General features: G+C 42.9%; 1 protein-coding gene across 1 annotated transcript in view; it reads left to right on the forward strand.

The window, feature by feature from the left end:
• Lcp1 (lymphocyte cytosolic protein 1) overlaps window positions 1-12,696 on the forward strand; it is a 99,973-nt gene that overhangs the window by 62,869 nt on the left and 24,408 nt on the right. The window contains exons 4-9 of the mRNA XM_031363050.1: window positions 3,706-3,792; window positions 4,947-5,110; window positions 5,859-5,988; window positions 8,156-8,288; window positions 10,072-10,153; window positions 11,611-11,776. Coding sequence (XP_031218910.1) covers window positions 3,729-3,792; window positions 4,947-5,110; window positions 5,859-5,988; window positions 8,156-8,288; window positions 10,072-10,153; window positions 11,611-11,776 — 739 coding nt within the window. The 5' untranslated portion in view covers window positions 3,706-3,728. The remainder of the gene's footprint in view (window positions 1-3,705; window positions 3,793-4,946; window positions 5,111-5,858; window positions 5,989-8,155; window positions 8,289-10,071; window positions 10,154-11,610; window positions 11,777-12,696) is intronic.

A 12,696-nucleotide genomic window follows, 5' to 3' on the forward strand; every position in this document is an offset into this window, starting at 1 on the left:
CCTCCTTCCCTCCCACCCTCCCTCCTTTCTCCTCTTTCTCCCTCCTCCCTTCCCTTCCTTCCCCTCCCTTCCCCTCTTCCTCCCTCCCTCCCTTCCTCCCTCCATCTCTTCCTTTTCTCTTTTCTTTTTCAAAACTGTTGAACTACTGAAGATTTGAGAATTTTTAAACATGAAGTTGTTCCCACAGTTTGCATCTTTGAATTGATCCTCCTGCTCATAAACCTCTAAAGAGAATATTATTAGATGTTATGTTAGGTTATATTAGGTGTTTGTTCCTGACCAACATACTGGTTTTATTTTGTTGTTGTTTTGTTTTTTGTTGGTTTGTTTGTTTTGTTTTGTTTATTTTGAAACAGGGAACTCACTAGTCCAGGCTGGCCTCAAATTCAGAGATTCCCTTGCCTCTGCCTCCTGAGTGCTGGGATTAAAGAGGTAAGCCACCTTTCTTAGAGACATACGGTATTTATGCTAAAACATTTCCTCTTCACTATACCATGATCTCTGAAGTTTCTTTTTTACCCAGTGCAGTGGTTCTTCTATTGCTTCTATGGCTCTGTTCTTTAAAAGTTATTTATGTTTTTATTTATGCCTATGTGGGTGCCTGCATGAGTTTATATGCACCACATTTGTACAGGTGAGGCCAGAGGACATTGGGTCTCCTGGAGTTGGACGTACATGTGATGTTGAGCTATCTGATGTGGGTGCTAGGAGCCGAATCCAGCTCCTCTGCTAGAATAGTGTGTGTTTAACTTATGAGCCATCTCTCTAGTTCTCTTGGTTCTGTTTTTGACACAATGTAACCTCATTCCTATTTCTACTTAAACTTCTCAGTAGTCTCTCACAGTGTCCAATAATTGGACACTCTTGTGTGCAAACACAGGGCCAGGTTTAGATTCCATGACCCAGTTTACTCTCCTCAACCTTAGTCCTTGTGTAGTGCTTTTCTGCAACTAACCAGGTCATGCTTCACTCGAAAGAAAAAGGAGGACCTGGCCTACAGTAGGCATTCATAAAATATGTGTGGAATGTAAGAACCTATGGGCACCTATATACCAATATAGGACGGCTAACAAGCATGACCGGCCATCTGCAGAACTAGACTTGCTGTGGCTTCTAGAAATTACTGCAGTATGTTAGGGAGACCTTGCTATGAATGCGCATGTGCGGTGTTGGTCTTATTAAGGAGGGATGAACCAACTCAGCCACAGTAACTTAGTAAAGTTACAACAACTTTCTTATAAGAGAGGCCTCTATTGCATAACGTGAAGAAGTGCAAACTTCCTCTTCCACAGTTCCCAGTCAGGCTCATGAGGTTGACATTCAAATTCCCCACCAGCTAAGGTATTCAAGATGCTTAACAAGGTATTCAGGATGCTTAAGATTCAAGATTGCTGATCAGAGAGTGAGTGCAGAGAGTGAGTGGAAAGGCGTAGATAGAGTGGAGCCTGGGTACACAGCTGGGAGGAGGGGAATGAATTGAGAATTGGAATGTTGCTGAGATGTGAGTCTTAGCTTCTCCCAGCTTCTGCGTCCTTCTCTATAAAATGGAAATAGTCATGCTAGCACATACCATCAGCCAGTAGTGAGAGTCATGAGGGGACAATGGGTAAACTACGGTGCTTACTACACCCCACAAATGCTCTCTTCTTAATGTCTGGTAAGGATTTTGCTACGAGCCTATGGTTCTTTTTAGTATTAGTTTTTGGAGAGCTGGAGTTTAATTTTCAGCCATTTCTAGCAAAATGAGGCAGGTTTTAAGCATCTGTTAACTGCTGATGTTCCTCTCTGACTACATCCGCTTGCGGCATCTGTGTTTACTTCCCTTTGACTTGAAGATGCCTCTGTAACTTGGTTCAAATGAGGTTTGGAATTCTGATTGTAAGAGGAGAAGAATGGAGAAGGAGAGGGAACGGAAAGAAGGTGGTGGTCAGGTCACGAGTATCTGTCTCCTCAGAATTTCTGTGCTCTGTGAATGAGAGTGTGTTTGTACAATTAGCCTTCAGCATGTCCTGGATCCCCCCCAGAAAACTCACCATACCACTATCTTGTTAGATATAGAAGGCCAATGATAATAAAATTTTAATCAATAACAAAAAGGCCTTTTAAATGAGCTAGAACACATCTATGTAGATACTTTTCAACCATGTCTCTAGTTCCCACACATGCCTATGGTGACCGGGAGCTAACATCACGTTGGGTGGGGAGTCTAAGCTTCTCAGGCAACACTCTCAGGCTTGCTACTTTTATTTGCTTATTCCTGTGGCCTGGGGTATTTGTTTATTTTCATTTCCATGCAAGAATTTTATTAACAAAAGATTGGGTAACACAAGTTTGAAGGCATTATCTTTTCACATGGCCGAAGAGTCTCACTCACTTCGGCAGACATGCGCCATTCCCATTGGCAGACATGCACCACTCATTGACAGACATGTGATACTCACATCGGGGCAGATAAGAGTGGATGCAGATTTCACCGGCATGTGTGATGCAGTTTGACCCATGGGGTTTATTGTTATAAAATTTGCTTTTTTGCATGGATGTCAGTCATCACTGAGAACAAATACAACACCACAGAATGATGTAGAAACATTGAAAAAAAGAAAACAAAAGAAAAAAAAAGAAAATTGGTTTAAAGTATCCTTGCCATAAATGGAAAACATTTTAAAACAGATAAGTTTATTACAATGGTCAAAATAAAATTATAGTTAGACACACCTCATCTGCTGTCTCCCTACTCCATTCAACCTCCCCACCAGGAAATCCAGTGGATGGAACCCCCATCCATATATGTAGCAAGGAGTCAGGGGTAGATATCCATTTTCTGTTTCATTCACTTTTTGACCACTAGGGGGCAGCAGTGATGCACAGGCTAGCAGGTTGCTCAGCAAACTTTTCTGAGAAAATATTTAAAATGTGTTTCAGATTTTCATATATGAATTTTTAGAAGGTCACCTTCTTCCTTCATCCTTGACTATGTATGGTCAAACTTATGCACAGAACTCTTTGAATTTATAAAGTGTATCTACTGGCTTGGCCAGGCATCAATTTCAAACATAATCATGCTGGCATTTGTAAAGATACTTACGTAAAAGTTAAATGTTTTAATTGTACATTTCTATATGGTAAATTACTTCAAAATATAGCAACCTTACCCCCTCTTTCTCTGTTCCTTGTAATGTTGGCTTAGAGTCCAAATGGGCCAGAAGGTTCATACTGCTCCCTCAGCCAGCTACCAGGTGAATCCGTTAGCTGAGTTCATAAGGGGCTGGTACTTAATTCTCCTTCACTGGCTTCCTTATGAGAATGGGGTTGGGGGTTGGGGGGAGGGGTTGACAAAGGATGAGTGGCCGAAGAATGAACATTTCAAAGTTAAAGAAGTGGGAATTTCCAGTCCTGGGTGTGACCTCTGCCACCTTCCAATTGTCACAGAAATCCTTAAGTCAATTTAGATAAGCACCTATTAATCCTTAAGTCAATATAGATAAGCACCTTGGGAGAAGCTGCCTCATGGTGCAAGGAGGGGAGAAATTGCAGACAGCTGTCTTTGATGACCCCATCCTTGTGGGAGGCTGGGACGTTTTTGAAAGATGGCTACAAGTCATGGCGGGTGAGGAAGAACTTGGCTTCCTCTAATAGACAGGCTTTGTTCTGAGCTTATAGGAATTCGGATGCACAGAGCTCACTCCGATGTCCTCCTTCTCTCAGGTCTGTAACCTAAAGCAGTGAAAATGGCCAGAGGATCCGTGTCTGACGAAGAAATGATGGAGCTCAGGGAGGCTTTTGCCAAAGTTGGTGAGTGAGCCCGACACCCCACCCCCTAACCCTGCACTGTTTACCAATGAGTTGCTTTGGGAACTGGTTATGGCAGAGGTTCTCAACCTGTGGATCTCGACCCCTTTGATGGTCACACTATTCCTTCATAGGGATCACCTGAGACATCTAGAAAACATAGATGTTGCCACATTCATAACAGTGGCAAAATTACAGTTAGGAAAAAAAAAACAGTTAGGAAGTCGCAGTGAAAATAATTTTATGGCTGGGGGCCACAACATGATAAACTGTATTCAAGGGTCAAAGCATTAGGAGAATCGAGAACCTAGGAGAGCTGCTTTCTGAAGATGTGCCTGAGAAAACACTTCCTCGTTAGAATAGCGAACCTACAGCCTTTTCCCGTAGGCGTTCTCTACACACCGCTATTTACATCTTGCCTGCTTTCGTTTGATTTCCTTTATATTAATATTCTTCCACTCCTTGTTGGTAAGCTCCTTGTGGTTTAAAGTTTCTATAAGAACTCCTAAGGATTGCAGAAGCAGGTGGGGCTCAGCAGTAAAGTGTGGCCACTCAAGCGTGAGGACCTGAGTTTGATCCCCAGCACCCACATAAATGCTGGGCCTGGTGGCATGCACTGGGCAGCAGAGACAGGTGAATCCCTGGGGCTCATTGGCCAATTGGTCTAGCTGTTGGTGAGCTTCAGCTTCAGTGGGAGAGCCCTGTGGAAACAAATGGCCCCCGAGGAACAATGCCCAAAGTTGTCCTCCAACCTCTACATGTACATATGCACTCACAGGCACATACACAACACACACACACACACACAAACACACACCTGTGTGGACACTCACACATGCAGGAAGATGCATACACACCCTTCCATGCATACTTCATACATATATGCCTGTACACGTTCCTAAATATCCTGTTAATATCCCCTTAATTTCAAGCTCTGCTGTGAAATTAAGAGTCTTTTACTATGGATGTTGGAAGTGATGTAACTGTCTGGATCCAATAACAGTAGTCCTCCTGGCAGACTTTTGCATCTATCTGGGTCAGACCAAATATGGCCTGGTCATCTCCCTCCAGCCCCACCTGTCCTCTAGTATCCGTTTGCCTTTCTAAAGACCGTGCCTGAGTTACCGCAAAGCTTCACTCTACCCTTTGTGTTACAGATACGGATGGCAACGGATACATCAGCTGCAATGAGCTGAATGACTTGTTCAAGGCTGCCTGCCTGCCTCTGCCTGGGTACCGAGTGAGAGAAATCACAGAAAACCTGATGGCCACAGGTGATCTGGACCAAGATGGAAAGATCAGCTTTGATGAGTTTATCAAGGTGAGCACGATACTGAATTCAAGGCGATGCATTTGAAACTTGAACTCGGGGTCAATAAATACCCAGAAAGACGATCCATCCCTTCCTGGTTCATTGTTACAGTTCTTACCTTTGTGGTTTTCTTGACTACAGCTTGGAAACGTTTCTAAAAAATGCCTTAATCTAGCTGGGTGTGTGTCTAGGTTAGGGTTTTATTGCTGTAAAAAGACACCATGACCACAGCCAACTCTTACAAAGGAAGGCATTTCATTGAGGTTGGCTCACAGTGTCAGAGGTTGAGTCCATTATCATCTTGGTGGGAAGCATGGCAGCGTGCAGGCAGATGTGGTGCTAGAGAAGGAGCTGAGAGTTCTACATCCTGATCTAAAGGCAGCAAAAGGAGACTGTGTACCACACTAGGCATAGCTTGAGCATAGGAGACCTCAAAGCCCACCCCCACAGTAACACACTTCCTCCAACAAAGCCACACCTACTCTAAGGCCACACATCCTAATAGTGACACCCGCTATGGGCCAAGCACTCAAACACATGAATCTATGGGGACCATACGTATTCAAACCATCACACTGTGGTAGTCCACCTCTGTAATTTCTGCACTTGGGAACCTAAGGCAAGAGGATTTGTTTTGAGTTCAAGGCCAGCCTGATTTACATAGTAAGTGCCAGGCCAGCCTAAACTATGTAACAAGATTGGGTCAAAAAAAAAAAAAATCAAACCCAAATGAACCAAACATACTATGTTTTTACAGGTCTTCCATGGCTTAAAAAGCACTGAGGTTGCCAAAACCTTCCGAAAAGCTATCAACAAGAAGGAAGGCATCTGTGCGATTGGCGGCACCTCTGAGCAGTCCAGCGTTGGTACCCAGCATTCCTATTCAGGTAAGCTGCGCTGATGGGCAGGGAGCAGAGCAAGAGAGTATGTGAGTTGAGAGATTTGAGGACTGGGGAAGGATACAATGAGGGAGAAGGAACCAGGCTGTCTGGGGTTACAGAGTCAGTATATGCTATGCAAACCAAAGGAATAGAAGCAAAGAAGTAAGCACACCCATGTGGGTGGGAACCCATCCTCCCGTGTGGGAGTGGACCAGTTCCACAGGACACGGGAGATGCCTGAGCGCCAGGGAGCTTCATGTACCGAATGACCTCATTTACATTTAAATTATGCTTTAAATGCTGCCAAATTTCCTTTAAAAACCTTATGGACAATATTAGCCCTTTGAGCCTTCATCTTCAATATCCTGATCATTCTTAACGCCTGCTGAGTGGTCAAAAAATATTGATTGGGAAAAGAAATTTTATATTTATTCCAAAGGCTGACACGCAGCAGCCTTAATGGAAGCTTCTAAGATCCCAAATGATGTGGCTGCTTAACGTGTCTTAAAGTTCAGTTTTCTAAAAGATGATTCAATGTCAAAGATAAGTTTGTGGATAAGCACTGTTTGCACTTGATAAGACAAAGTTTAGCCTTTCTTATTAAAAATATGTTTATTAATTCTTTGGGAAATTTATATGAGGTATTTTAATCATATACACTCCTCCCCCAACTCCTCCCGTAACCGTCCTTTCCTCTCTCCCACCCCTTCCCGCTCTCTTTTGAGATTTCTTCTTTCTTTCTTTCTCCCACTTTGTGTTGGGGATGGGTCATGGGAATGTGTGTGGTTGTCACATCCTTACAGAAGATGGAGTCTCCTTCTCCTCAGGCAGTGTTGGGATTTCACACACACCTTCCCACTTCTGTGCTGGGATTTTGTCTGGCTCCAGCTTGCTGGGGTCTTCTGCAGCTGCCGCCATCACTGTATTCATAGGTGCAACTGCCCCCATTGTGTCTGGTCAACACTATTTCCTTCATGTTGGCAACCACTTCTGTCTGGTGCTTAGAATCTTTCCAACCCCTCTTCTGAGAAGATTCTGAGCCTTGAGGGTAGGGATGTGGCATGTGCATGTCCTATTTAGAGCTGAGCATTCTGCAGTCTCATGTTCTCTGCAAGTTGACCAGTTAGGGATCTCTGTGTTACTTGCCATCTATTGGAAGCTTCTCTTATGAGGATTGAGAGGAGCGCCAACCTACAAGTTTAGCAATATGTCATAAGAATTGGTTTCATACTATGCTCATTTAGCAGAATAATGTGCTCTCTCCTAGGGCCTGTGGCCTAACAATTCACCGGCTCTTGGCCCCAAGTATGGGTTCTATCTCATGAAATGGGTCTTAGACCCAATTTTTAAAATGGTTTTATGGTTACTCTCATAACGTTTGTGCCATTATTGCACCCGTGGGCTTAGCTTATCTGGCCAGTTGTAGCTTGCAGGCTTCTGAATGTACCCAATCTTATCTAGCCTTATATTTTTAAGTCTAGGAATTTTTTAGGCTTTCACTGTGTGAAAGTGCATCATGAATCTGCAGGACAGCTATTCACGATAAATCCGCAGGACAGCTATTCACGATGCAACCTTTACCAAGCTCTGACAGTTCACAATTCCTCTGAGAGACACATGTTTTCGGTGACATACAATTTACAAAACATGGTGCTGGGGAGAAGGCAGAGAGCTTCAGGTTTGACTAAGACTTGTAAGATCAACTCATTGCAGCTTTGCTTGTAGGAAGGAAGAATCTATCACGGCTGATTTCATTTCCCAGCCATCTCATTCTAACCATAAAAAAAGCCCAATGATACCCCAGTGATCATCCATGGCAAACAGCATCTAAATCAGCGGGCGACACAGCAGGATCCTGAGTTTTCTCCTATAAATGCCAAACCACATTTATACTTACATTATACCCACAGAAATATTTATTATTTATCATCATCCAAATATAACATGCACATTTTTTATTTTGTCCTAAATCTTTAATTGCATCTCTATAGCTAGATTCAGTGCCTGGTTCTTAAAGGATCTCTGATTTTCAAAAGCAGTAAATACAAGATGATAAGATGCTGGCCTGGGTAGCCTTGCAGTGTCTCTCTTGGGCACAAGAATGTGGGGTCCATGTGGAGAATGTCTTTGGTTTACATCCTGCGTGTAAGTCGCTTCAATTCTTTATCTATAGAGGAAGAAAAGTATGCCTTCGTCAACTGGATCAACAAAGCCCTGGAGAATGACCCTGACTGCCGGCACGTCATCCCCATGAACCCGAACACTGATGATCTCTTCAATGCTGTAGGGGATGGCATAGTTCTTTGGTAAATGAAGGTTCCTTCTTGGTTTCCAAACAACCCCTTCCTTTGGGTATAGCAGCAGCTAAGTGTATTTGCAGTAGGGCCACTTCTTTTGATGCTCACCTGTGAGTGGAGTGGCCTTAATGGAATCCACTTGATGGGGTATGGGGGAGAAGCTCAGAAGCTAGTTGTGGTGAAGTCCCTAAAACTACTGTTATTTCAGTGGAGAGAAGAGATGCACAGTGATGATGAGCTTTGTAAACCGAGACCAGTGAGGCAGGGCCACAGCAGTTAACCTGGGGGTCAGGGGGGATTGAGTCACCCTGCTTCTTCTGAACATGACCTATCCTGATGGCAGATAGACTGGAGAAAGGAGACAGAGCTGTGAAGGTTCATTTTAAATAAACATGAATGTGCACATAGAGACACACATATGCACATACATGCACGGAAACGTTATGAGAATACATGTTTAAAAGTGACTGTAAAAGATAGTTGATTGAAAACTGATTTCTCACTAAAAGGAAATAGTTACTCACATTTTCCAGTTTTCTTTTTTAATTTGCTTTCTGGGGGATGGGGAGATTGGTCAGTGGGTCAAGGCACCTTACATCAGGTCTGATGACCTAAATTCAACCCCAGGAGGAGAGAACTGACCCTTGCAAGTTGTCCTCTGACTCCCACACATGCACAGTAACACACGCTACTCTTGTAAAATTGTTTAAAATTTTTTGGATTTGTTCCTTCTGGATGTCAAACTCAGGGCCTCCCACCTGCTGGGCAGGGACCCACTGAGCCACATTTCCAGCCTCCATTTTTGCTCATTTACAATGTCAAGACAGGGTCTCAATAAGGTGGTTGCATTGGCCTTGAACCTCTTCTCTAGCCCAGATAGACCTTGGACTTGTAATCCTCCTGCATCAGCCTCCTGAGTAGCTAAGATTATGTGCCTATACTACCAAGTCTCGCCTCCTTTTGGAGATTTGTTTTCTATGCCCTTTCTTTAAATAAAATGGAGGTTATTATGCCCTGTTGAGGGATAAACAAAGAAAACCTTGGACAGTTTTTCATAAACAATTGCTTGCTCTAGATGTCTGATCACTGTACTGGATGCTTAAGTGAGGAAAACTCATTGCATTGATCAAATGACTGCAGAATGTTAGGACGAGGTATTATATGTTTAGTTAAAGGTATTGATCAGGTGTCAGATAGAAATGTAGACATTGTATAAACCCAGAAAAATAGCAACAGTCTTTTGTGGACAATTTATAAGGCTGAGAAATTCATGCGGAATCTGCTTTAATCACCCACTGAGGATTCAATAATGTTCTAAAGGAGTGGTTCTCAACCTGTGGGCCATGACTTTTTTGGGGGTCACATATCAGATAGCCTGCATATCAGATATTTTACATTATGATCCATAAATGTAGCAAAATTACAGTTATGAAGTAGCAATGAAATAATTATATGGTTGCAGGGGGTGGGGGGAAGTACCACAACACGAGGAACTGTATTGAAGGGCCGACAGCATTAGGAAGGTTGAGAGCCACTCTCCTAAGGGAAACCGGGTACTTTACAGCTTAGGTGAGTGAAGCAGGTGAGACCTCCCTTCTTACCTCAGTACATTGTGATAGCTTTGTAAACACTGCCGGCGAATCTAACCACAGTGGTACGACTCTCATACACGGTGTACGAAGAGTGTGTTGCTGACGTGTTCAGTCAGGGTCCTGCTCGAATTTAAATCCAGTCCCACAGAATTCTGTTACTCAGAGGGATGCTTTCTTTAATTTTATTCTTCCTCTTTCAGTAAAATGATCAACCTGTCCGTGCCAGACACAATTGATGAGAGAACAATCAACAAGAAGAAGCTCACGCCATTCACCATTCAGGTGGGTCTCCTGACTGCGCCCTAAGGGTGGCACTGGCCTGGCGTGAATGAACACCATCATAGCTGAGACAGCTCACACTTCGTTCCCCACACCTAGGCCTGGGCCAATGGTGTCTTACAACCAGGGAATAGAAGGACACATCTGTGTCTTATGTTTTCGTGGTGTGGCAGTCAAGAAAGGAGGCCGGCGCGTCTTAGTAGCTGGGCTTGTTTCAGCCACTTAAGAATCAAATTCATATTGGCTGAAATTATAACACGAGTTTTTCTTACCAGTTTATTCTTGAGCTGGTGTCAAATACATAGCCTTAGCTGAAAAGAGAAACCTTTCTAGCAAGGAAAAGGATGAAAACCAAGAAATGCTCTGGAGGCTTCCATGGCACTGCTGATGCAGCCTAGAGTGGAATAAATGCAACCTGCTTCTATCCCTCTGTTTGTTGATTAACCAAAAGAGTCCCTAGCAGGAAATAAGCAGCTGTATTTCCTCTTATGTTCCAATATTTTACCATTACTGTAATTCTCTAGCTCAGGAACCATGTCTAATACCTTAAATCATGAATAATACAATATCTCTTGTTTGGACATAAGCAACCCTGTGTACTTTTAAAATGGAAGTGTAACCAAGCTGGGAACAGTAATTGAACATATGGGAATGCACTTAATGGTATATCTACTCTTAAACTTGGCTATAATTAGAAACAATTTTTTTATTCGCTATTTTTTAACTGTCAGGGAAGACGTTCTGGTGGGGCTTGTTTTGTCCTTAATTTATCATACAAATAAAAAAGCTTGTCAACTTCTCTGACACTGACCTCTTCCTTCATGGGACCGAAAATAAGACATAGAGACTGAGCACTCCAACTATACCAGCTATGCATGAGTTATAGTAAATGCATGGTTGGTATAGCATCCTGGAGCCTCAGGCCTGCATGCACAAGCAGGCTTTCTAGTTATCATCCTGGAGCCTCAGTAACTTATTCTGTTAAAAACCCATCCATCTTTTCTGGGAATTTGATTTATATCATTTTTTTTCCTTCCCATGACATTAAATTTGCAAATCAAAAGATTATTCTGTGGTTCTTTTTTAGGACCCTAATTTACATCAACAGTTGTCTTCTTAGCCACAGGCCGTGACAGGACAATGACTTCCTCCAGCTAATGGAGGCTCTGAGCATATCGGCTTCATCAGAGTGCAAAACAGAAGAACACAAGATTCATTACTCTCATGCCAGAATGGGTCTTCCACACTGGGTATTGGCTTGATTGGGTAGGCCACTGCGTTAGCTCAGTGTGTGGGTCATTGGGTCTTTTCCCATTGCTATGTTACTGCTTTTTCTGAGTGTTAGAACGAGTGAAGATCTGTGACCATTCCAAAAGGACAACGTCACCGCTGATGCTAATCAGGAATCATTTGGCATTGGCAAAGTGAAGGAACTAAGCTTGCTTCTTTCTCTCCCTCAGGAAAACTTGAACTTGGCTCTGAACTCTGCCTCCGCCATCGGGTGCCACGTGGTTAATATAGGTGCTGAGGACCTGAAGGAGGGGAAGCCTTATCTGGTCCTGGGACTTTTGTGGCAAGTCATCAAGATTGGGTTGTTTGCCGACATCGAACTCAGCAGAAATGAAGGTAAGAGAAAGTGCCAGGGGCTGTGAATAGCGAAGCGTTCTAACACTGTGTGTGTTGGTGGCTGGAGGAAGACATTAGGCATTCTCCAGTTGAGAAGACCACTCTGTTATATTGAGTCCGTGGTCTCAAAGTAGCAGACCCTATCCATGAAACCAGACTTTTACAAGACAACGCAAAGGCTTTTAGAGACCACAGACTAGCAGTAATGCTTTAGAATAAATAGCTTCACTGCCTGGAACCCCAACCCAGCAGCCGCTTCACAGCTCACGTTGTCTACAGAGGCGTCACAGCAAGCAGGATGAGTTTCATTCTGGGGAGACTAATCACATTTAAATACCTTGGCAAATGCATCAGATAGGGAGAGTTTGGTCTATATTTTCTCTAGACCATCAAGGAAGCAGTAGGTTGCCTTTCTACAGGGTGGGTGAGTCTAGAGACCTAGGGCTACAGTTGATCATATTGTGTAGCCCATGCCAATAGTTTGCCAAAAAGTGGATTTCTCGATATGCTTACCCCCCAAAGAAAAGAGAACAAAATAACTGTAAGTTGATGAGACGTTAATTTGCTCGATTAATCACATCACTGTGCCTGTGTGATCAGTACATAAATATATATATATATGAATAATATATATATATATTTAATATATATATATTATATATATATAATAAATATATATATATAATATACATTTAGATATACAGTACATATTATACACCTTAAATATATACAATACATTTAGAAAAAAATTAGAAAATTGCATGTAGAACTTTGAAATTCTGAACTGAAGCCAGGCCTGCTGGTTTCAACCTACAGTCTCCGCTCCTCAGGAGGCTGAGGCAGGACAATCACAACCTTAACTCCTGCCTCAACTTTCAATTGAAAGGCCAACCTGGGCTACTAAATGAGACCCTAACTAT

This window comes from Mastomys coucha, unplaced genomic scaffold, assembly GCF_008632895.1.
Source record: "Mastomys coucha isolate ucsf_1 unplaced genomic scaffold, UCSF_Mcou_1 pScaffold9, whole genome shotgun sequence".
NCBI classification, from domain to species: domain Eukaryota; kingdom Metazoa; phylum Chordata; class Mammalia; order Rodentia; family Muridae; genus Mastomys; species Mastomys coucha.